Raw genomic sequence first — 25488 nt, 5'->3', positions numbered from 1 at the left:
TGGGGTAGAAAAGTGGTATAATATTACGTAAATGGTTAAGACAATCAAAAACTCTTAGTTACTTTTTCGAAAAAGAAATGATTTACAATTTTCAGTTAAAAAATAATACAGGTTTTCAGGAGAGGTTACTTCCGGCGCCCTGTTCCCACATCCTTCGATCAGCACTTGTACAGTTCAACGGCAAAGATAATGGTAGGTAAATTGTCCACCGCTATTATAATTACTTTTTTATTCTACATCCGTTGTTTTAAGGAATGAAACTGTTGGTTCAAAGCAGGCATTGTTCTCTGTTTATTCACGTCATTATTTCAATTCATTGTCATCACATTGTGTAATAAAATGGTCGTGGACAATTTTTCGCCGTTTGGTGCACACTGCGAGCGAGAACATTTTTAGGGTATTTATTTCGTAACTGGCAATAACACTAATACTAGTCAATATTGTCACAAGGCGCCGCGACCTTTACTCCTTCCACATCTTTCTCTTCTTGCTCCTTCAGCACCCACTTTGCCTCTGGTCATGTGGCGTCTCTTTGCCTTCCCCCGTAGCTAATGCTGTGTCTAACAATCACTTACCCTCGTTATCCTAATGTGGCAGAAAAGCCACGGAAAATAACGAATAGTTACCCACAATTTTTTTGTTTCATGTATCCGATGTTTGTTATAGGAGTGCGGAACAAAGGCGGATGATTGTGACACCCACCGCCACCCCGCTTAGAGAATAATCCAGAATAAAATCCACTTCATGCGACTTTCAAATGGTACAGAAAAATGACATCCTAAATAATGATCATCATACGAATTTTATACCAAAGCGCTAAATATTTCTCCCCCCGAACTTTAAAGTTCGATTCCCCCTTACTATAGAAATTCTGTGCCAATATAAAACTTAATATTGATATCTAATATCTGGATATTCCCCCTTTGAGAGTTCCCACTTTAACTTAATACTAAATTCCTCTCCCCCATTAGAATTCCTGTGATAATCTAGGACTTAACATTGATAGTCAAGAGTTTTATAGTGTCCCCCCCCCAAAAAAAAATGTAATGCTTATTCTGAAACTCTGTATGTAAGTGGAATTCGAAACACTGTGTCATGTGCCTTCATAGGTAATTAAACATTGACCCTTGTATTACGAGATGACAGAATTAGCCACAACGCAAGTACGTTGAATCAGAGGCACGAACTTAAGATAACTTTTGGGAAGACAAGTTCGGCATAAACAATAATTTATATATGTAAATATCAGTGGCGTAGCATGGGCATTTCGGGTGGGAACGCCAAGTCCGAAGAAAGGGTCGGCTCTTTTTTGCTTAATAATTTACTTATGGAATTAGTCGCCACATTTATTTGATTTGCATGAAGTCAGCTGGGCAGAGACGAGGCTACAGGGGGCTAGGGGACCTCAGCCCCACCCAAAACTGGCCTCAGCCCCCCCCCCCGGAGCCACCCAATATTTTTGTAGTACGGTAGACGCAACGCATTTTGACCGAAAACTTAAAAAGTTTGTTTACATTTTTCATTATTAAAATTCCATTGAGGCAAGTACAATGTTAAAGTACATTTTCTAGTTCAATTAGATCGCAAAGTTACTTTTAATACGATGTGTTCTAAAATCAAGGGGAGGGGGTATATGCAGATATGCCTGGATAGCAGTGGCTCCATTTGATACTACGTAATGGGCCAATCATGAGTGCCAGCCAAACTTGCAACGAAATCTGTTACGTGCCTCGTAGGTGGACGACGTATTCAGTGGCTGTGAGATTGTTCTTTAATTGTTGGCATATGCAGCTAAACGTGTAAATTGCTCCATAAATCGTATTGCTATATTTCTGAATAAATCTAACAGATGTGTAAAATGATTTTTTTTTAATTAGGACAACGCTCAACATCTAAAGAGCCGTCAATGTTCTTTTCTGCTTGTTAGTTCCTCATTCGAGTACAGACAATGGTACTCGTATGGGTGTTATCGATGTTCTCATCGTTATTTCTATTCTTATCGTTGCAAATATTCAAAAGGAAGAAATAGGACGTTAAGAAATCGGAGAGTACAAAAAGTAACTAAATCTTAAATGTTAAGAATTGGAAATATTAAAATTGGACCTCCCCGCCCTGGTTATCTAGCAGCAATACTGCTGCCTTGAAATTATGGGGTCCCGGGTTCGATCCCCGGTGGAGGCACATATCATTCCGTGGCTCGGATTCCACTATAAGCTGTAGGTCTCGTCCCAATTAGCTTCTGTGTATGTAGTGGATCTTAATACAAATCCAATGAAGTAAACATTTTTGCATACGATGCAAAAATCAGCACGCTTGGGCAAATTTCATTCTTCGCAGGCCTAGGCCTAAATGCCAATTATTATTTGTGATGTTAGAAAATAATTTCTGCAGTACCGTCAAAGTGGCCAAATTTGATTCCGTGCAGAAGAATCAATGTTTGAAGAACATCTTATAAAACTATTGATCCAATTCTGATCAATATTCAGAGCTTAATATATTCTGAAATAAAATTATAATCTTCAGCAGTCACTTCTCTAACCAAAATGCCCAGTGCAAGACTTGGAACTAGCCTACATATATTCATTGATTTTATGTCAATATATTTGTCTCGTAGTGGAGGTGGATTTGTAGTGAAAATATTTTTGTTCCTTGAGTGGACGATATTTCTCAGATCCTCCCCATTTTTAGCCCTAAGTTCTGAATTCCAGTCGAACAAAAAAAGTAAGATATTTCATCATGGAAGAGAAAATCAAAATGGTATCATTAATACAGTTTCTGTACAAGGGTGTTTTCGCTTATTTGATGCCTACTTAATTAAGTTAGTGCCACTTTTCTGAAGCATGAAAAGCTACGCTCCCTACTGTTGTGATTTGGACATTTTAGTCATGGCACACTATGAGGCAGAATGGAAGCCAAAATAAAGACCTTCAGCAGCTGCTTGCAATGATTGGAACATTCAAAATTTCCTTTTACAAGCTTTGTGTTATTGAAATGTTCATATTCCCATCAACGGTTGCTTGCGACAACCTTCGAAATCTAATTGGTGACGAGAGATTGAGTGCTCTATCTGTTCTGTCCTTTTGAAGAGCTTGCAAAATCTTTGGATTTAAGAAAGGTTGTGGCTGCTCATAAAAACAGACTTATCTTATCGTAGTTTCTTGCTGTGGTTCATTTTCTCATTTTAGCAACAAGTTAGTCACACTGTTTACATAGAAATAGTGTTACGCGAGGTATTTATACGAATATCCAGCGAGTTGATAATGTAATGAGTGTAGTTTCAATGGTGTATTTTGTACTCTACACATGAATAATAAGACTGATATTATTCCACTCAATAATGGCTTAGGAAAAGAAACAATGTAATTATGCATTTTATTTGACATAAAAGATTCGTGCCTAAAAGCACTTTTGTATATGATGGAACAAAATGCAACATCTCATTGATTTATCTTGAGTTCTGATTGTAAAATATGCAAGCGGTAAAATTATACCCTAAAAGTATGGAGTAAGTACATTTTAGTCGGTATTACTTAGCCCCTCGAGAATTTTACTCCGAAATCTGTAGCCCCTCCACTTATTTCAGGCTGGCGCCGTCACTGCAGCTGGGTTTTCAATAAAACATCATCCATGCATGTTTTAGCTAGAAAATAAGATTCCTCGCTATGCCACAAATGTTTTATACCTTTCTGCATGGCGCAAGTCATTAAGAGACCTACCTGAATCACAAGCGCCTCTGCACAACAGTAGATGTCATTGTTGTGGATGATCCAACTACTGATTGATTTGGTTTATTTTACTTCGCTTTTATACCACTTTTGGTTAATCGCGAATGTAAATGAGTGATGATATTGATGAAGGGACACTTACAAAGGATACCCGTTCTCACGCCGGGATTCGAACCAGGGACCTCTGTCGTCTTGGCACGCTGTGCAAAACACACTGACACGGAGGTGGGGGGAATGGTCCAACTATCGTACACTCTACTGACGTAACATTGCCGATTAGTAACTCAGACCACTGTTTATTGCATCTTGAGAATGCTGATAAACATTTTAAGATAATTTTGTCCAGAGACCATTCGATGTTAAGAGTTTTCAAATAAATGCTAAACATTTCCATTGAGGGGTGTAAGGGGTACCTTCCACGAAGGCACCCAAAAGTCAACCTCACTTCCACATAGTGCACCCTGGACTAAAGACTAACGAGGCTCTGGCGACTGGCACTATGGCCAGTATAATTTTGTGTGTTGTCCTGTTTTTTGTCTTTGTGTGTGCTGAGTGCCCGTTTACAGCCTCAGCTTTTAACAGAAGTCAGATTTTAAGATTTTTAGTTATGCAACGTTAGAGTTGTTATATGTAATAATAAGGGGCTGGCCCCCGTATAATGTGACGGGAGCAAAATAGCCTAAGTGCTGACGCTCCCAAAATTTTAAATTCAAATTCATTTCCATTGACACAATATTAAGCAGTTAGATACTAACGAAAAAATAATAATAATAAAAAAATAATTGTTTTGCGGGTTAAGTGGTTGATCTTTTAGTTTTTAATGCGCAATGCAGTGGTCATTAAGAAATGGTATATTTGAGTTCTGTAAAGTTACGTCAGTTAATATTGCGTATTGTAGCATCACACAGCACGAGCCCGAACAAACAAGTAGGAATTCTGCTTCTGCATTGCGCGCGTGCTGTAGAGATCCAAGCTTTTCCTCCAGATAGGCAGCAAGGAATATAGTCATTTACGCCGAACCATCCCGGCGTCCGGCCAGGAAAGGCATTGAAAAAAAATGCTAGAAAGAATGTTGGTAGTGGAGCGTTGCAAGCGGATCACGAAAAATAGCTATTCAGTGACGTGCACTGAGGAGTAGCTAGTCTAGCAGACATAGATCAATCAATCTCATGTCTCTAATTATTTTCAAATCACAATATTTATTATCTTGAAGCCTCAGTTCATATGCAACACTTCTTTCCACGCGCTTCTCATCCCTCGATGTGATCAGCTGGCAAGGCTGAATACCCTAGCTGGCTCTTCTTCCGCCTTACTAGTTCCAGGTATAGACAACAGCCCGAAGCGAAAGGGAAGATTTCTGCCTGTACTTCCCCCGCTCCCATGGTTGAAAGCCCGTGGTTTCAGGTCCTCCAGTCTATCTCCTATAGGACAGATAGGGGATTGGTTTCCATTCGATTCCATTGTAAATCCTCTAAAGAACTCGGGGGAAATTTTTCTGCAGTACTTATGTTATCTGTATTTACACAACCTTTTAAACTTTGTACAATATGTATGTTTAATATGGGATGTATTTTTATTTGTATATGAATGGGAACGTACTTGTATTATGTGCAGACAAAAATGTTATGGTTTATTTTCTCTTTTTTTCAAATATGGAATATATAATGATTAAATAACAAATATCTAGCTCTCGTTTTAGTAGTGTTTTATTTAAATATACTAATAATTTGGCCTCCAATAAAAAATGGATAAGCTGAACAGTCATAAATACGGATGTATTAATTTGGGCAAGAAAACGCGCGTCTAATTGGTTTGGTTTATTTTACTTCACCTTTCTGCCACATTTGGTTATCGCGAAAATGAGGATGAGTGATGATATGATGAAATTGATGAAGGGACCTCACAAAGAACAATTCAGGCTTGGATTCGAACCCGTGACGACCGCGCATTCTTGTTCCTGTGTGTTGTACTCTGCAGTGAATAATGAAATAATTTGGAATGAAAAATGTATCCCAGAACTCAAAGCCAAATGAATACCAGTGAAAAATGTAGAAAAAAGTGTGTTTTGTTACCTGTTTATCTCCTCTAATATATTGAATTTTTGCCACCTCCCATCGCTTTTTCTAGCTGTATAGATTTAATCGCGATAAGTAGCTAATGAGCTTATGGAAGTCACGAGGGACAATCATAAACAGAGAACTCTGGACTCCTGATTTCAGAGTGCCCTGCAGATGCGCTGGGAGGTAATTATTTGTATTTTCCCCCCTTTCTTTAGCGTTGCTTTTCCATCACTTTACCTAAATTCTGCCATGACGATGAACGTTGATTAAATTAAACGGACGAAGAATGGTTACAAAGGAACACTCATGCACAGGCCAGGGCTCGAGCCCGGATCCTTCAGTAACGAGATCGTGAGATGAAGAAATTTGGGAAATCAAGCAATGCAATTTTTTTAGAAAAACGTTAATCACATACAAATATGTTGTTTCAAAAATCCAATTGAAATGTACATCCCACTGAGTAAACACGCAGTTTGCTTTACCGATACCCACGTATCCGAATAGTCAGAGCTTTCCACTCATCTTTGTTGTCGGCCGACCTCCGTAGAGGAGTGCAAGTGGCCCCATATCGGTACCCGGTGGAAGCACATAGTGGTTCGGATCTCACTTTAAACTGTAGGTCCAGTCCCGATTAGCTTTTATGAACATAAAGTGAACTTTTAAACACCAAATCAACCAGCCGCGGGGGAGTGGTTATCACTGCATGCTATGACACCAGGAGTTCCGGGTTCGAACCCCGACCTCGGCATGGATGTTATTTGTGTTTGCCTCTTCATTAATTGTATTGTATCATCTTCGCGATTAACCAAATGTGTCAGCGACGCTAAGTAGCATAAATCAAATCATTGCTTGATTGTTTCATTTGGTTTGTTTTACTTCGCTTTTCCTACACTTTTGGCTAATCGTGCAGATGGTACGATAAAATTGATGAAGGGGCAAACACAAATAACACCCATGCCCAGGTCGGGGTTCGAACCCGGGATCTCTGCCTTAATAGTCAAATCAACATGTTTTGGATTTTCGAAAGTGTGTGGGATTAACACGGGCTTCTTTTCAGTAGTCCTTCCTCATTTTGCAATCATTTCCTTTCTTTGACGTTCTATTTTTAGGAATACTAGGCCCTAAAGGGGTGAGGGGGGGATTATGACTCACACCAACCTCCCTTGGGCACGCCACTGATTGCTACCCTAAGTGCCGACATCACCGCACGTCACTGTAGCTATTATAATGCCATGAGGGTCAAACATATATGAAATTAGTCAAGTTTTACTTTACATTGTATTTACAGCATTTACGCATTTTTGAAATTTTAAATCTGGGAACGCCGGGCGTATGACCATACTATAACGCTACGCCAGTGGTAAATATACGTAAAATGTGTCCTTCTACGTGAATGGGGGGGGGGGGGGTGCAGAAAGTGCGTTGCGTTGAATAGTGTTTTTGCAACCTATTGAAATATTTTAGTTATTAAAAAAAATACACTCTATATCTGTTGATGACTCGAAAGCTACTACACAATATACAATACAGTTGAGTAATAAAAATGCAAGGTTCTGGTATGATAGAATTAATATCTTCTTGATCGACTTATCTGTTTGTGTCTCAATAGGAGTTTAAAAAAATCAGCATTTAACGACGTATTCCAAGAAATAATAGCGGAGTGGTTATCACTGCGCGCCACGACACAAGGGGCCCCGTGTTCGAATCCCGGCCTAGGCAATGATGTTCTTTGCAAGTGTCCCTTCATCAATTTCATCCTCATCTTCGCGATTAGCCAAAAGTGGCAAAAAAGTAAAGTAAAATTATCCAATTCAAATCAAAATCCAGTAAATAATGAAAGTATTGATATGTTTTACAGGCAAAGTGTCGAAAAAATAATTTATAAACAGTAGTTATCTCTGTCTGGTTATTTAATTAATTTCGAGTGCTACATTGCCATTTTTCTGTGTAATGAGATCACTAATTAATTAAGATCAGTGCTGGAAGTGAGGGCAAGCTAGCAAAATTTTCATGAAGTACCCTCCCCTTCCCCAGTTAAACCATAGGAGCATCCCCTCAGCCTAACTCCAAGGCTAAAGCAAACATCCTCCCAGCTAAGCATTTCTACTTTAAGCGCTGTTTACCATATATTAATATCTTCATTAGCAAGCCCTTAAAATCCTTTGACAATAAACCAGGAATATGCGAAGATTCTGATTAGTACCATAAACCAATAGCGTTTTTACAGTAAATGCAGCTACAACTTGATTTAATTTTCAGATTGCCATTCCTAACACAAGAGCAGGGGTGATTATTTTCGTTCTACTTCTCTCACCCTCATGGATCGCCTTTGCCCTCACAGCTCACTTTCACCCTCTCCCTCACACACCCTCATGGTTTGTTTTGCGCCCACACCTTCGCAAGTCTTCTCAGGGTGAGGGTGAAGTCTTCCTTCATGAGGGTTGTCCTCCAGAGGGGGACCACTTCTTGTGATCGGTGAATCGAATCCCATTGGTGCTTTGATTTCTTTCTAGTAGATTCCATTTCACCTTTGCCACTGGTTTGACACCAACAATCTAGAGGTCCAAGTCCCGGCACTGAAATTGTCATTTTGCTTGAATGTATTAATCACTATTAGAATCAGTAGGCGAATGTAAGTGACTTTTCCTCTAATCTTGGGCTGGAGGAGCCAATGAATTGGCTTTTGGAGCTTAAGCCCCACCCCCTCAAAGTCTGAAAAAGGAGTGTTTACTATCCTTTAAACAATTCTTTAGAGAGTATTGTTTTAAATGACTAAATATGTATGTGTGTGCATCTACTTGTTTTTAAAAAGTTATCAAGTAAAAAAAAAAAAAGATCATGGACTGGACAAAATATACAATGTACACCATTTTCTGTGATGTCTGCATGAAGCCTCCTCTCTCCTCCAAGTAAGAATCTTCTTGGCTTTGAGGTAGAAGTTAAAATTTCCAATTCCCTCTTTATTTTCAGTTAATGATTTCCAGTTATTTATCATAGAGATTCATATGTACCCTGATTTAGTTTCAAGAAGCAACTTTTCTAATAATAAAATAAGTCAAAAACAAAAAATGAGGGGGCAGGGTGGAGCATGTTTTGAGGGTAAAGTTAATTTCTTGTCTCTTGTGGATGCAGCCTGGGGGAAGGAAGAGCAGAGGAAGAAGAATATCTAATTGTATGTCCATTCGGCATCATCAATGCGTGTATACATTCTTATTCTCAGTATTTCGCTTTATGCATTATTTTACCAGTTTTGCTTTAAAATATTCAAGCATTTGATTATAATATTAAAATGCATATTGTGTAATTACAAACTCTTTGTTTACATGATGTCAGCACAAAATAAGTGGAAACTTTAAATTTTGTGTAATTTCTATAATACTGTAATTAGATTCCTCAAAACTGTCACATTGCACATTTGTGAACTCCGTGGAAGACCAAAATGTCACAATAGCGTCGCCCTATTTATTAATTTATTTGTAAATTTTATTTGTAAGTAAATAAAAAAAAACTTCAAAATATAAAAGTAAATACAGTTAAGTACATGTCTGTTTACTCTTCCAATTCTTCTCACAACTGGCATTTAAGTGTTTAAAAGGGAACTATTATCTTACAATTCGTACAGTTTTACTTTGACATCCTTCTAGTCTTACGTAAACAACAGCTTAGGATCTCCACTACATTTGCTTTAGTTTCTACCAAAAGGTGAGGTGATTTCATGTGCTTTAAATAAATAATCATAATTTTCTAAATTTTTTTCTTTATGAATTGAAAAAGTTCCTTCATTTATTATATTTTTATCTTTGATTTCAGTTCTTCACTTAGTGGAGTGTAAGTTGAATGCAGTGTGATGAAAATGAGGGCAGACCTCTGGCTCGTATCCTCTGTGAGAAATTGCTCCCTGTCAAGATTGTTCCTATTTATAATCATCATTGCTGCCACTGGATCCTCAATTCTGTACTTCAGTAAGTATTTGCTTACACTGAACAGCATTGAGACACTTGTTCTTTCCTGTAAAAGTACTACACCATTAGGGAACTGTGGAAAAATAAAAATGTGTAATGTGGTTAATGTGACAAATTAAAACAATTGTAATGATTTTCAGTATTGTTTAAGTTTCTTTAGAAGTGTAAAGAAACAAACAATATGATGTACGATAATGTGATGGATGAAAATACAGTCACTAAAATAATCAATTTTGCGCATTTTTACATTTGTAAACTAACTGTAATTACAATGTAGATCCATCCTTATATATCAAAATAAATAAAATCATTATCTATAAATATTCATAAATAGCCACGGTAGCTCAGTTGTTAGGGTGTCTGACTACCATGCAAGAGACCAGAGTTTGATCTCTGGCAGGGGAGAACCGGGATTTTTTTCCACCTGTTAAGTGGCTCCAGCGCCCACCCAGCATCATACAAAGTGGCTACCTGGAGGAAACTCTGGGGGTAAAGGTGGTCAGGGGCATGGTGCTGATCACATAACCCCCTATATGCCTTCATGGCATGGTGTAAAGCATAGGGGAGCAATTTACTTTACTTTATTCATCATATTAAAGTTTTCACCTTGTATTATACTAAACTCACTTCATATATTTTTTGCTTATGAAATTCACTGTAGCATGTGAGACTGTCCTATTCTCAAACTGTCATGTTCAAAGTTAATATTATTTATGTTATTGATGTTGTTTTTAACTTATGCATGTTTATTTTATATATATTGTTATAATCATCTTATCACGCTGTATAAAATACAAGAAATCAAATTGCTGTAACCATAGCAACGAGAAATAATAAGTACTAAAAATGGTGATGGAAGTAGTGAGATTTTCTGCGCCTGTATTGTATTTATTTTAAATATAACGGTTATCGTTAATTACGCAATTTTATTTGCATTGATAATCGTTCTGCAAGTTTAAGCGCAGTGATGGTTATCAAGAGTGGCGACCCAGAAGCCAGGATTGTTCAAAAAGTGTGCAATCTTCTGACAGTGGTAAGAATGTCTGTTGTAATGGAACAGAATTTTTGTCATATGCTGAAGTAAGACTTACGTCACAATCTTCAGTGTGCTTGTATAACGTAACTTCTTAAGTGAATCGTCATATGTGTGAAGATCACAATGGCTGATAAGTTAAAGCAAAGTAAATCTAAATCGTCGCGTAAAGAAACAAACATTCAGGCTAATACAATGACTACTTACTTTGATGCTGATAATCCCGTAGTCGCTTCCAGTAATGCGAATACTACAGAACATGATGTTTGTTCTACAAAACCCGACAAATTATCTTGTTGTAATGAACCAGACAATGATTTGAGGTATGTTCAGTGTACTCAGTGCTCGTCATGGCATCACATATCTTGTCTCAAACTTAGTCACTCACTGGACAATTTATTCGACTACACTAGAAAATTATTATTGTAAAGGTTGCAAACCAGATTATGATCCTTTTAGTTTGCCAGCTTATCTAGAAACTCTTAACCCGAATTTTGGCGATTTGTTAAGTACTGTTAAGAGTATTCAATTGCTTATGGTCGCTTCTAATGAAGACCTCAAGACGAAACTAGAACAGTCTAATGCTGAAATGAAATCGCAGTTAGAACAGTCTAATGCTGAAATGAAATCTCAGTTAGAAAATTCTATGAAATCACAGTTAGAACAGTCTAATGCTGAAATGAAATCTCAGTTAGAAAATTCTATGAAATCACAGTTAGAACAGTCTAATGCTGAAATGAAATCGCAGTTAGAAAATTCTATGAAATCACAGTTAGAACAATCTAATTCTGAAATGAAATTGCAGTTAGAACAGTCTAATGAAGAACTAAAAACACGAATGGATCTTGCTAACCAAGATATGAAATTACAGTTACAGCAATCTAATCAAGAATTTGCAGAGTTTAGTGAGAATATTAAGTCTCAGTTTGAACAATTGGAATTGGATATTTATAGTAACCTAACTTCAAAATTTGAATTGGTTCATCAAGAAATTAATACTGTTAATCAAAGATTAGACAACTTGACTTCCGATGTTAAAACACAACTTGATTCAATAGCTTCCGAATGTGTCAAGAAAAATGAACATTTGGGAAGTATTTTAAATAGCAATATTTCTCAAATCCGAACAGAACAAGACGTTCAAGGTCAACAAATTTTAATAAATAAAGATTTGATTAGTGAATACGATAAATCTATTACAGTATGTTCATCCAAAATAACTGATATTAATAATAGATTGACATCGTTGGAAGTTGCTGGTAAGGAAAATGTACATTTTGGAACGTATCTTATTGATTGTAATAACAGGAGAATCTCGTATTGATGTTTTGCAAACTAATTATGCAAATTTTCAACGCAACACAAAAGGGAATTTGAAACCTCCCCTTGCACAAAATAGTTCTCAAACTAAGACATCGCGTGAAAGGGCTAGAAATGCAGTTGACTCGGGGGTGACTAATTCATCTACTTATTCATCTGATGAATCTTTAACAACCCATGTGAAAACAACGTTCGATGAACCGCATGTTCGAAATCGTGTTCGCTGGAAGCGAAACAAAAGATTTATTCCAACCTGCAATGAGGAACATTATCGAACTAATATGTCACCTAATAGTGTACAGTTTAAGGATACAAGTAATTATGCGATTAACAATATGCAGACAACTTCTAGATTGAATTCTACCGTTACAAATATTGATAAACATTCCAATGTTCAACAATGTTGTTCTGCTGATGGTGAAAATAGTTACATAAATCAAATGTTTACATACTCGCAAGAACCTAACCTCCCTGTCGTTAATCATAGTAATGTCCCTGGTGAAACGTTTGGGTTTCGTCATATTTCTTCCTTGCAGAATGAAGCTTGCAGACCATGGTTTCAAGGTGAAAGGCGTAATGCAAATTTAATGACTGGCACAAGTTGTCCAAATGCTGAAATTGGTGTTAATAAGTCAAATACAAATAACAATTACTGTGATAATCCACAAAGTCAGTTTGATCGTTGTATTTCTCAAACGTCTTTACCTGTAATTACTGTTGGGGATAGAGGAAACAGATATGTAAAAATAAATGAACTGTCTCATTTACCTAAATTTTCTGGGAAAATAGAAGACCAATCGGCTCGAGAATATCTAGAACATCTTAATTCTATGCTTGATCTTATGGGCATTCCAATTAACAAAAGGCTACAGAGTATTCAGCAGTGTTTCACCAACAGAGCTGCGTACTGGTATAGAACTCACAAACGTATGTTTTCTTCATATGATCATTTTCATAGGGAATTCATGAAACAATTTGCAAGTCCGGAAATACTACAGTCTCAGTTATCAGTATTAAGGAACAGGAAGTATGATCCTACAGTACATGGTGATTTAGAAAGCTTTATGTTGAAAACATATTCAAATTATTGCAATTTAGTTGAGAATCCAAACGAATTGGATGTTATTCAATTAGTTATTAGCCAGTTACCAAATAATATAGCTAATAACATAACTTGTGATGAGATACGTTCTATGGACCAGTTAACAACTATGTTAAGGAAATTAGATGTTGTCCGAACTAGTAGAAGAGGACTTATTTTCTTACCGGAAGAAACCGATAATAGTAGTAAGGTTAAACCGAACAAGAATCCTGACAGTATGAAATCAAAATTTAGTGTCAAGCAAATTAATGTTAAACACACCAAAAACACTTGCTCATCTTCTACTCAGACTTCGTCGATGGATGCTCAAGTACCTTTTACTAATGAATTTGGCAATGCTAATTCAAGATATGGACAGTTTAGAGGTAGCAATGGTAGTTTGAGGACGTAGAAATAATCGAGGCTATTCAGGATTTTCACATAATAACAGAAATAATTTCAGATTCCAAAGAAATAATGCATACTCTGGTATTTCCGGTGACATTACAAATAGGCATTATAATCAGGATGCTGTAAGTTCTCAGTTACCTAACAGTAGTCAGAATGGAAGGATTTTCTACAATAGGCAAGCGCAGTATACAAGTGAGCCTGCTCTCGCTCCTACTTACAGTCAACCTGTTAATGTGACTTCATTACAACCACAAGATGCATCTACAACTTCTGGAATATCAAATTCTCCTTCTGGAAATGTATCAAGGACCTTTACACGACAATCTGGTATTGGAACATCTTACCAATCAACAACAAATTTAAATTAAAGGAGCGGATGGAAGTGCCTCGTTCACTCTGCTTTCTTTCAGAGAGGCCAAATTTGAACAAGCGAAATTCATTTCAAACACAGGAAATTATGAATGTACGTGATGATAAAGACTTAATATCGGAACCACTACAAGTGAATTTTCTATTGGAATGATTTGAAGAAGAACCTGAATGGACTGTTAGTGATTATGATATTCCGGTTCCATTAACTGAAGTTCCAGTTATTCATGGAATTATTTGTCAAATACCTGTAGTTTGTATTATAGATTCTGGAAGTCAGGCAAATGTTCTAAATTTTGACGTTTGGTGTAAACTATCGTCTTTGATTGGCAACATTAAACTGGATAACGTGGAAGATGTAAAACTCACCGGTTTCGCTGGATCCAAGAAGTGTAAAGTTGTTGGCAGTAAAATTATTAATCTGCAGATAAAGAACGAATACTTTTCTATGGAATTTTTTGTTCTTAAAGAGTTGAATGCCGATGTCATTTTAGGAGTTCCATTTTTGAGGAAATATAAAGCTGTAATTGATTTTAAAGACGGGAATGTAAGTTTGCTAAATGATAAAGGAAAGGAAATTTCCTCTGTTTTAACTCGGCAATGTTCTTCTACAGAAGATTTGAAGTATTTTACAAAGTCTAACTTTTGTTCCGAAGATACATTAAATGATAATGAAAGTTATTCATGTAGATTGTTACGTGATGCGTCAACTTTGAATGATGATGTAGAATATATGCCAGCTAAGAAGTCCATTTATGAGTCTGTTTTTAGAAATGATAATTTAGACAATTTGCAGAAAGCTGATTTATTCAAACTTCTGTCGTATTATCACGTACAATTTTCAGATAAACCTAGAAAAGCAATTGTTGAACCTTACAAGATTCAATTAGATACTGTAACACCTATTACAAGCACACCTTATCCCATACCAATATCAAGGAGACTACCTTTAGAAGAAGAGCTTTCCAAGTGGGAGAAATGGGGAATTATTTACCAGGATTCTTCACCATATCTTAACCCTCTACATATAGTGCCAAAGCAAGGAGGTCTTTGGAGACCTGTGATCGATTTTAGGAAACTAAATCAACATGTTATCTCTCCACAAGTGAGAGTAGAAGCAATCAACGAACTGTTACAGAGGTTCCTAGGATGTGTTTATTTTTCTTCAATTGATTTATCATGCGGTTATTTTCAAATACCGTTGACTGAAGATTCATATCCTTACACAGCTTTTTCTTATAGAGGCAGACAATATCTTTTCCGCTATCTTCCGTTTGGGATTCGATCAGCAGTCTCAGTGTTCCAGGATAGGATGAATAAAATATTCTCCACCGATTGCAGAAATTTTGTTGTTTGTTATTTGGATGATATTCTAATTTTCAGCAAAAATTGGTCTCAACATATGCAACATGTAGAACTAGTTTTACAAAAGATAAAGGGTGTCAATATGTCTATTAAATTTTCCAAATGTAAGTTTGCTTACAAAGAAATCTGCTTCCTTGGACACATAGTGTCCGGTGATAAAATTATGGTTGATCCTGCAAAGAATTCAGCAATTATTAATTTTCCAATTCCAACAAACAAACGCTCCTTGAGAAGGTTCTTAGGATTAGCTAATTGGAGGCGAAAGTTTATTGAAGGATTTGCTGAAATGGCACAGCCTTTGTATGATCTGTTGAAAAAGGAATCAAAATGGCAATGGAACGATGTTCATGCTTCAGTTTTTGAAAACCTCCGCAAGTCACTGATATCTCCAAAGGCTTTGTATCAACCAGATTTCACGAAGCCTTTCAATGTCAACACAGACGGTTCGAAGAAAGGAATAGGAGCTGTTCTTTGGCAAGACTCAACTGAAAATTCTGAAGAAGGACCACGTATAATTCAATACGTTAGCAGATCTCTTAAAGGCAATGAGTTATCATATAATACTCACGAGATTGAATGCTTAGCGATATTATTTGCTTTTGAAAAATTCTACATTTACATAGCTGGAACTAAGGTGAAATTGTTTACCGATCACCAATCTTTATCTTGGCTAGAATCTACTAAAACTTTGAATCCACGATTAAATCGTTGGAGTTTGAAATTACAAATGTTTGATTATAATGTATATCACGTGCCGGGAAAATCTAATGAAGCTGCAGATGCTTTAAGCAGATATCCTGATTTAAGTACAGGTTTTCCAACTCTATCGGAACTATATGTAAATAACATAAGTCTTGATTTTCTTGACGAAGATAGTGTAACATTTTGGCAAGAAAGTCAAAATTCGGATTCTTATTGCAGTGCCATTGTACAAAAGTTACAAAATGGGAATTTGTCACAGAATATAAAAAGGCAATATTCGATTCAAGATAATATATTATTCCTGAAACATTTGAAAGAAGAAAAGTGGAAACTTGTAGTACCTATTATTGTTGTACCCAAAATTCTTCATAAATTACATGACTTACAAGGTCATTTTGGATACTATAAACTATTTAATAAGTGCAGAAGTTTATATTATTGGCCTAAAATGAAAGTTAGTATCAAGCAGTATTTGAACGACTGTCTAACATGCGCAAAAACTAAACAAGCTCGCACAAAAATTAGTAAGGATGAATTGCATGTATATTCTACTACTCCACATGATATGTTATCAATAGATCTTGTTGGACCGTTACCCAAATCACAAGGATATAGTTACATCTTAACAATAGTTGACACGGTGTCCAAATTTTTAATGGCTTATCCGTTAAGGAAGGCAACGTCACGTGAAATAATTAACAAATTCAAGCTCCAGTATTTTTACCACTATCCAGCATGTAAGGTAATATTATCAGATAATGGTTCCCAATTTAAATAACAAGAGTGGAAGTTATATATGGATGACTGTAACATAAAACATATCACCACGTCAGTTTATTCGCCTTTCGCAAATCCTGTGGAAAGGTACAACAAAGAGTTAATATGATTGTTACGATTATATACTTCGCAAAATCATCAGGACTGGGTAAAATATTTGAATTATGTAACAGGACTTCTTAATAATTCCGTTTCGAAAATAACAAGTTTCACACCTAGTGAACTTTTCCTTCATCACGAATTAAAGGATTCAATTATCAATCAAATTAACTGGCCAGATGATTTAAAGTTTGTGCCCTGGAAACATAAGTATTTTATCGCCAAAGCACGTATTAAGGGAAGATATAAGTCCAAACCTATTGAGTGTGATGCAAATAAATTGAAGATAGTCCCAGGTGATATTGTTTTAGTGAAAAATCATGAACATAGTAGTGCAATTAACAAGAAAATTCATAAGTTTATGGAATTATGGCTTGGACCCTATATAGTTGATGCTGTGAAAAACAATTATACAATTTTGATGTCTATGGACGGAAATAAGATAACAAGAAGGCAGAACTTGTCAAATATCAAGAAATTTAATTGTTCTGATGAAAAAAAAAGAAGAATTGCTTAAACTAATGTAATTGTCATGAAGTGATGCATAAGTAGGTGTAAATTCGAACACTAAGATGACATTTTCAGAACTTTAGTAAAAAGAGTATTGTAAATTTGTGAATTGGTTCATTATGTCAAGTGAACTCTTTCATTATCCTGACGAGTGTATATTAAAAGCAGGACTCAAATCTTATATATTATGTAAAAAAAAAAATGTTCATTTTTTTTTTTACCAGGAGAAGGGGAGAGATTGAGACTGTCCTATTCTCAAACTGTCATGTTCAAAGTTAATATTATTTATGTTATTGATGTTGTTTTTAACTTATGCATGTTTATTTTATATATATTGTTATAATCATCTTATCACGCTGTATAAAATACAAGAAATCAAATTGCTGTAACCATAGCAACGAGAAATAATAAGTACTAAAAATGGTGATGGAAGTAGTGAGATTTTCTGCGCCTGTATTGTATTTATTTTAAATATAACGGTTATTGTTAATTACGCAATTTTATTTGCATTGATAATCGTTCTGCAAGTTTAAGCGCAGCGACGGTTATCACATGTTTACATTAATGGAAATGAAAATTGTTTTGAAACATATTGTATCAATTGATATTTTATTAATATTGTTGAGAATGTACTCTAACGTTTCAATTTTTCTTCATTTTTTTAGAGCAAGAAGATAAACCATTGTCAATAAATCAAGTGGGGGATCCAACGAGAGACAACCCAGATTTCTTGCGCCGGATTGCTGCACAACTACTAGATATTGGTACTGAAGTTGGAAGTAAGTTACTGTTGTGTAGATGTTTGTTTTATCTTGAGTCCACTTTGTCATGCATGTGCGTGTGTGTGTGTGTGTGTGTATGTATGTATGTGTAGGCTTTAAGAATGCATGCTTATATTTGTGAATTTGAAGGAAGTACAATTTAATTCCTATTTTACCACATTCGCTTCACTTCCATTTTTCACTAATTGTCACATTAGGAGAGTGTGCTGTTTTGTCGTATCTCCACTGTTTTGTCTGAGATGAGTTGATGACGTTATCGTGTTCTGTAGGTGTTAATGTGTCATGTTCAAAATCAATGTACCTGGTTGTCAGGTGGCGTGAATTATTATCAACAATAATCAATTGTTTATGCAAATTTTGTAGTGCATTCCAAATCCACATAAGTCAAACTTTAATCAGCTCTCCTGTGAAGTTAGTGCAGATGGACATATGACTAGGGTTACCAGACGTCCGGATTTTCCCGGACATGTCCTACATTTTAGCCTTATGTCCGGCGTCCGGGAGGAATGTGAAAAATATCATAAATGTCCTACATTTTGAGCGTCACATAATATTAATTAGGAAAATACGTAACAGAAAAAAGTCATGCAAATTACAAGTCTATGGACTGCGCTTCCAAACTCAATAGTGAAATTTATTTTGATTCAGTCTGTGAAAGTTCGGCCCCCCCTATCCCTCGTTTATATCCGGCCCTCTTTATTACCTCCTACTTTAATCCCTCAATTTCTCCTTTCACCTCACCCTGGGTGCCAAGCGAGCAGATAATATTTGCACTGGAATTACAAAAGGCGGGGGGGGGGGGGGGGGGCACACAATAATTTATATTTTTATGTCCCTGGTTCTTTAGACATGTACAGCAAGTGAATATGCAACTGGTTAAATGGACAGTACCGTAGTTCTTTAAATCATAACATTCTAGTAGGATATATTGGTTTATTATACGTAGTTATATATATATACATATTTTATATAGCGTTTCCATGTGTATCTTGCATAGACCAAATTAACAAATCTGTAAATCAATATAATTGCTCACCTATGGCATAAACATCGGCACTTCCTTTACCGCAGAGTTAGCATAACTATCTCTGCGGGCCTACCCTCAGCTTAAATGATATTCAGTTCCTTACAAATGCGTTTCCTTACGCCTTCACTCTTTCTTTTGGGCATCAATTAATCAATCATAGCTTTTTCTAAAAGGGAACTTGGGCAGCAAGAGGGGTTGGCTTAACCAAATGCTACATTATTATATTCAGTCTAGCCACCATAAGTGGACTAAATTTGAGGAGACGTTCCTCTTTCATCAATCAATGGGGAAACACTTTTTTTTTTCTAAAGCCCACTGGCCTTTTTTTATAGTCGGGGTAATCGTCCATGGATGTGGACCCCGTAGCATTGGAAAATTCCACTGCAACGGTCTTTTGAAAGACAGCTAGCTCCCCCAACCGGGGAGGTAAAAAACAGGGGAATCTAACATCCAGCAAAGCACAATCCAATAAGCATATACACTCATGGAAACATATTACTTAACCCTACACTTTGTAGCTGGCCAGCAATTAATAAACGTATTACCAGAACCATTAATGGTAAATCCGACCGTTACAAGTCATTGCACAAAAAGAATAATGTTTGTCCTGCTATTAAACAAACAGGAAAATGGAAGCAATTAATGAACAAAGTCTTGGGACCACTTTCTGATAACGTCACTGTTCAATGCCTGAGCAGAATTTCTTGCCTTAGAGTTTATACTGATGGAATAAGGTATTGCCCATTCTTATTCAATATTCAATATAATTTGATTGTAAAGCAGGGGTACAGCGCCTTGAATAACGTAGTGTGGAAAACGACCCAAGAAACTGGTTCCCCAGATGGATGAGAAACACAGATGGCAGTGCGATCAATGTCGGTGCTAATTTTCTTATGAAAGTAATGCGGCTTTGTTAGTTTTTGGAATATATTATGTAGATTTGTTTGTCTTGAAAGGCGGTACGTGAATTGATGGAAACAGTTATATTTGTGGAGTGATTTGCAGTCACAAAATGACATTAATTTGGAAAGAAAAGTAAAATAAAATTAATAAATAAATAGCATGCGTAACACAAGAAGAAACATCGCAAAGTGATTCCGGACGTCAGGTGTTGGATTGTGTACTAGAGTTTTATTTCTCTGTTATTAGAATATAAATAGTATCCTGAGAGATATTTCATACCGAGGCGACAAACCACAAGTGTCGCTTGGAAGTGAGCAGTCCGTAATCAATGCAGCCTTTCGAACCGTAGGGACACAAGCTCTGACTGCACTGTTTCCTCAAGGCAACTTTCACACTGAAGCGACACATGTTGCTTGGAAACGAGCCAATCAAGAGCAACATTTCACATCGTAGCGGCATGACGGGAAGCGCAGGTTAGCGTTCGGTTGGTGAAATCCTCAAGCGATAAGTGTTACTTGCCCCTTGTCGCTTTGGTGCACAATCTCCCTAAAGCAAGACACTCATTGCATCGCACATGCGCGAACAACAAACCACGGCAACATGTTGCAAGCTATTGAGGAAATTGCCCAGTTTGAGCGATGCACAAGCGACAAAGCGACACGTTTGACTTATCGTGTCGCCTAGATCTGTTGTTGTAATGTGCGGTTTTTCGTGTCGCCTATATGTTGTTCGCACAATTAGCAGCGAACGCTTGCCAATAGACTGAAGGCACCATGTCGCTTGTCACTTAGTTGGGAACTCCCCCTGTAGCACGTCGATTCGGTCTGAGCACCCTTCCTTTAAGGAGCTTTCCGACCGAAGTAACAAGTAGCACGCGAATACGCCATATGAACGTGTTGTTTGCTGTTTGGACCCTCATGTGCAATGAATGCTATTTTACAGTCTGGAAGTGTGTGTCACTAGTGTGACAGTGTGAACATCCCGTGTAGTTTGTCCCATTGGTTTGAAAGTTTCCTTACACTCATGTCGATGGCACTAAGAAAGTTTTCTTTGGGGTTCCCCTTGTCGTTTCATGCAATCATCATTATCATCATCGCCGCGAGTAGTTTAAAGTGGAAGAAAAGAGACAGTAAATATACAAAATACAAATGCTTCAGTGTGTATATCTTTAAAAGAAATGATGATGATAATAATAATGAACCTAATTCATACACAAAAATTTAGTTGCCAAGAGCATTCCACGCATATTTTTTCTCCCGTATTATGAACGAAAGTATGACGATAACTGGACGTGGTCGACTGTCTAGAATGTTCGTTAATATCTTCGCGACCACTGTACCAAATATCATAGCAATTATCACATTCACATAAATGCTTCATGTAAAAGAATCAGACGTTGCAGCGAAAACTCCATTTACTTCCATTATAAGCAGATGAATACCAAGCACCGGGTTCAACACCAGCGCCTCTAGCGGATCATTTTCGAGTGGAACCAGCCAGAGCGCGCAGAACTGTGCCGTTTTCCACACTACGTTATTCAAGGCGCTGTAGCAGGGGTATAGAGAACAAAGTTATTCAGGGTGTCTGCCAGTCAAGAAAAAGTAAAAATCAACAAGTAGGTCAAGAAGTCACTAAAAAGGCAATAAATTATTCTTGTGGTCAAGAATTTTTGCTATTGATTGGTTGATTTAGTTTATTTTACTTCACTTTTTTCTGTCCCAATGGCTAATCGCGAAGATGAGGATGAATTATGGTAAGATAAGATGGATGAATGGATAGTCATAAACATATAGGGACAACCGACCCAAACCCCATATAAGAATAAACTGGCTTTGAGTCCAGACGCCAAAGCCTCGCTTGTCTGCCAAACACAGTTCAGGATGCATTGATACGAAATAGCAGATCTAATTCTCTTCTTAAATTCAGCTTCAGTTTTCATCCTAACTGGCCCTTTGGTAGGGATTTTCATTAAAGAAATATTTATTTTCTTAATTACTAATTTCCAACTTTACCTAAGTAGGATCTAGAAAAGTCCAGAAAAAGTCAAGATTTCTGGATGTATTATTTTGGTAGACACCCTGTTATTGAACTAAAAACTACCCAAGATGAAACCATTTTAAATTACAGTAATTGCTGAATATTTGTTTGCCATTACAGGTCATAATTGAAATGTTGAGATAGTACTTTCATTACCATCAGCACAAAAGACTCACGAGAGAATTATTTTTTTCATAAAGTCTGTAAAATGTTTGGTATTGGTCCCTATAATTTCAACGAGTTTGACTGTCCACTCTAACATCAATATATATTTTGACTAAACCTGAAATTTTGATAAAAATTGTCTCCTCTGAGAAGTACCACTTAAATCAAGTAGTAAGAGGTGCATTAATTATTATGATTGCAAGTTTTGAAATTTTACATTTAAACATTCGTTGGGAAATAATGTTTTTAAAACTGAAAAGTGTAATTTTTCAACTACTTCCTAACGTATTCTATAGAAATATGTATTATTTATTGAGAATGTGTTGCATCCTACATTTTGACTTAATGTCCTACATTTTGGGACAGCATGTCCTACATTTCACTTACAGCGATCTAGTAACCCTACATATGACAAAATAGTATTCAGCCGGCAATATACGTATATAGAATGGGTTATTCTTAAAATAAATCTTAAAGCTTTCCTGACAGACATTCCCTTGGCATAACAGCGATCTAGTAACCCTACATATGACAAAATAGTATTCAGCCGGCAATATACGTATATAGAATGGGTTATTCTTAAAATAAATCTTAAAGCTTTCCTGACAGACATTCCCTTGGCATAACAAGCAGGTAAGTTCTGGATAGGCTTCTGAGCTTCCAAGAGCTAATGTCAATCTGATCTTCATTAGCTCTCAAAAACTCAGAAGTCTATTCGAACTGGCCTAGATCCAGACAGAATCTCTTCTTCTATTGTTCCACAAATCAATTTAAATAAGAACTGCAGAGAATGAGTGATTCAAAAAGATGTACCTTTTCGATAATGTAATAATGTCAAAGAAAACATGTGATCTGCTGATTTTTGCACAGATTTGCTGAACGTTCTGTTCTACAAATGTGTGCCAAAAACAACACTACTATGTAGAGCAATACAAAAAAAAAGACTAAATCTGTCTACATATGTAGTGTTTGCAAAGCTCTCTCCTATTCTTGCAATTAGCTTAAGAGGAAGAAAAGTTACACAAATTGAGACAAAGATCTCTCCTACTATCATTAAAGACAACTTGAAATTAGTAAGATTTAGAATGGGTGTGTAGGAAAGGTGATGTAGGGGAAATTCATCCCATAGATAGCAAAATTTGTGTAAAAGATTCCTTCCATCATCCGAACCTATCAATTTCCACAAGGTTCGTGACTATTCCCTGCCCACCACATAGTGCTTTCTGTGACCGAATTGTTGCTGCCATTGATACAATCCTTGACGACATGCTGCATTGCAAAGTGGAATACTGGCTGGACATTCTTCGTGTCACTAAAGGTGCTCACATAGAAGTATGGTAATTTTTTGCAAGAAACTTTTTGAGTAGCTCTTTGCAATAAAATTACCAAAATATGTGCAGGTGTGTTAGTTTTAATTTCCCATCACTTCAAAAACCCGGAGGTTCATCGTGTACACCCTGTATAACTGTTTGTATCCTTCGCCGTTTCCTGCCTCTGGCTGGGTTGGCATAGAAGTGAAGCCTCTCCATTTTCTTCTGGTCTTCCACCATTCCTCTCCTTCCATGGTGTTCCAATCTTGTCCTCTTCTCCTAACATTCTCCACTATCTGCTCTTTCCACCAACATCTTGGTCTCCCCCTTGGCCTTACTTGTATGCTCTTACTGGTAGTTTTTCTGCACCACCCATCCTCTTCATGTGTCCGAACCATCTCATCTGTGCCTGATCTATTCTGTCCTGAAGCTTTACTACCCCCACTGTCTGTCGTATCTCCTCATTCCTTTTTCTATCCCTTCTAGTCTTCCCCATATACTCCTTAAAAATTTCATCTCCACTGCCTCCATCTTTCTTTTGTCTCTCTGTCATTGTCCAACTCTGCTCCATACGTAATTATTGGCACATAGTGTTATACATATATTACCTTCTTGCATTTCATAGTTACATCCCTGTCCCATATTAACCTTCAAACACTTTGATAAGAGTCCACCACTCGTTTGTCCTCTTCTGTTTACCTCCTCATCTATTCTTCCACTTCTCTCAATTATGTTTCCTAGGTATTTGAAACTCTCCACTATCCTCAACTCTTCTGTGTCCACCTTTATTCTTGGTACATTTCTCACTCTGTTTCTTGTTGTTATTAGCACCTCACTCTTTTCTGCACTGAATTTCATTCCTGCTCTTCTGATTTCCTCATTCCAACTATCAACTATACTCTGTACTTCTTCTTCCATGCCCCCCCCCCCCCCCCCCGTGCTGGTTTTTCAATGTCTAGTTAATCTGCCTCTTGGAGATAGTTGCCAGTCTTGGTATTGTTTCATACAGAATTAATTGGCACAAAGTTTAAATGTAGAACTACAAGCACACGGGTGCACTTGCTCTTGGGAAGCTGGTTATTGCATTGTAAATGATTGGAACCAGTGTTTGAAGGTTTGTCTGCTTGACTAACCTTATATTAATGCGAACATCATGTCTCCCCTCAACCTTTCCAAAGCAATTCTAAAGGCATAAGAGGCAGTGTTTCATTTCAACCCCATCGCCGCGATCACCCACAGGTAGGTAGAAAAACTGTACATAATAACTAGGGAGACAAATTTATGGTAAATAAAAACTGAGGAGAGCTGTAAATAAAATGTTAGATCTGCGGTATATACCAGCAGTGGGAAAAAAAAATTGGCACACACTTTTTCATCATGAGAGGAAACAACATACAAAAGAGCTATAAATTGATAAACTACTTCATTTTTATATACTATACACATACACAAGTACTTAGCTGTCCAACCAAAAAGAAAACATCAACACAAAATTACTTCATTTCTAAATTGCATATCTCAAGTGATTTATTCATTGTATGTATTTAAAGGATATTCTTGCTGTCCAACAAATAAAATAATCACAACTGCACATACATAAACAAACACATGTTGAAAATCACATGATGATAAACAAAATTCATTCATGACTGAACACAAATGACACCATTGTTTCCCTTGATTTGCGGGAACAGACTAATCTTATCGCTGCTACAGCTAGCAAGTTCAATGAAACTGGAATTTGAGTAGACATTCGGGGGAAGAAAGGAATGCAGCTTAACAGGGAGTGAAGTTTTCAAACTGAGATTATGTGCATAGGAAATCCCAATTTGCAGCATCTTCCTGATGTG

General features: G+C 36.7%; 1 protein-coding gene across 4 annotated transcripts in view; it reads left to right on the top strand.

Moving 5' to 3' along the window:
- Positions 1 to 25488, top strand: part of LOC145998909 (uncharacterized) — a 48360-nt gene that overhangs the window by 16769 nt on the left and 6103 nt on the right. For 2 of the 4 annotated variants that reach the window (XM_083135661.1, XM_083135660.1), the window contains exons 2-3: positions 9596 to 9747; positions 18080 to 18193. In XM_083135661.1, the coding sequence (XP_082991787.1) occupies positions 9633 to 9747; positions 18080 to 18193 (229 nt within the window). In that variant the 5' untranslated portion in view covers positions 9596 to 9632. The remainder of the gene's footprint in view (positions 1 to 9595; positions 9748 to 18079; positions 18194 to 25488) is intronic. The other 2 variants (XM_083135662.1, XM_083135663.1) reach the window with 1 other exon arrangement.

The sequence above is a fragment of the Lepisma saccharinum genome, chromosome 14 (genome assembly GCF_977018435.1).
Source record: "Lepisma saccharinum chromosome 14, izLepSacc3.1, whole genome shotgun sequence".
NCBI classification, from domain to species: domain Eukaryota; kingdom Metazoa; phylum Arthropoda; class Insecta; order Zygentoma; family Lepismatidae; genus Lepisma; species Lepisma saccharinum.
This window is presented reverse-complemented; position numbering and strand designations above follow the sequence as displayed.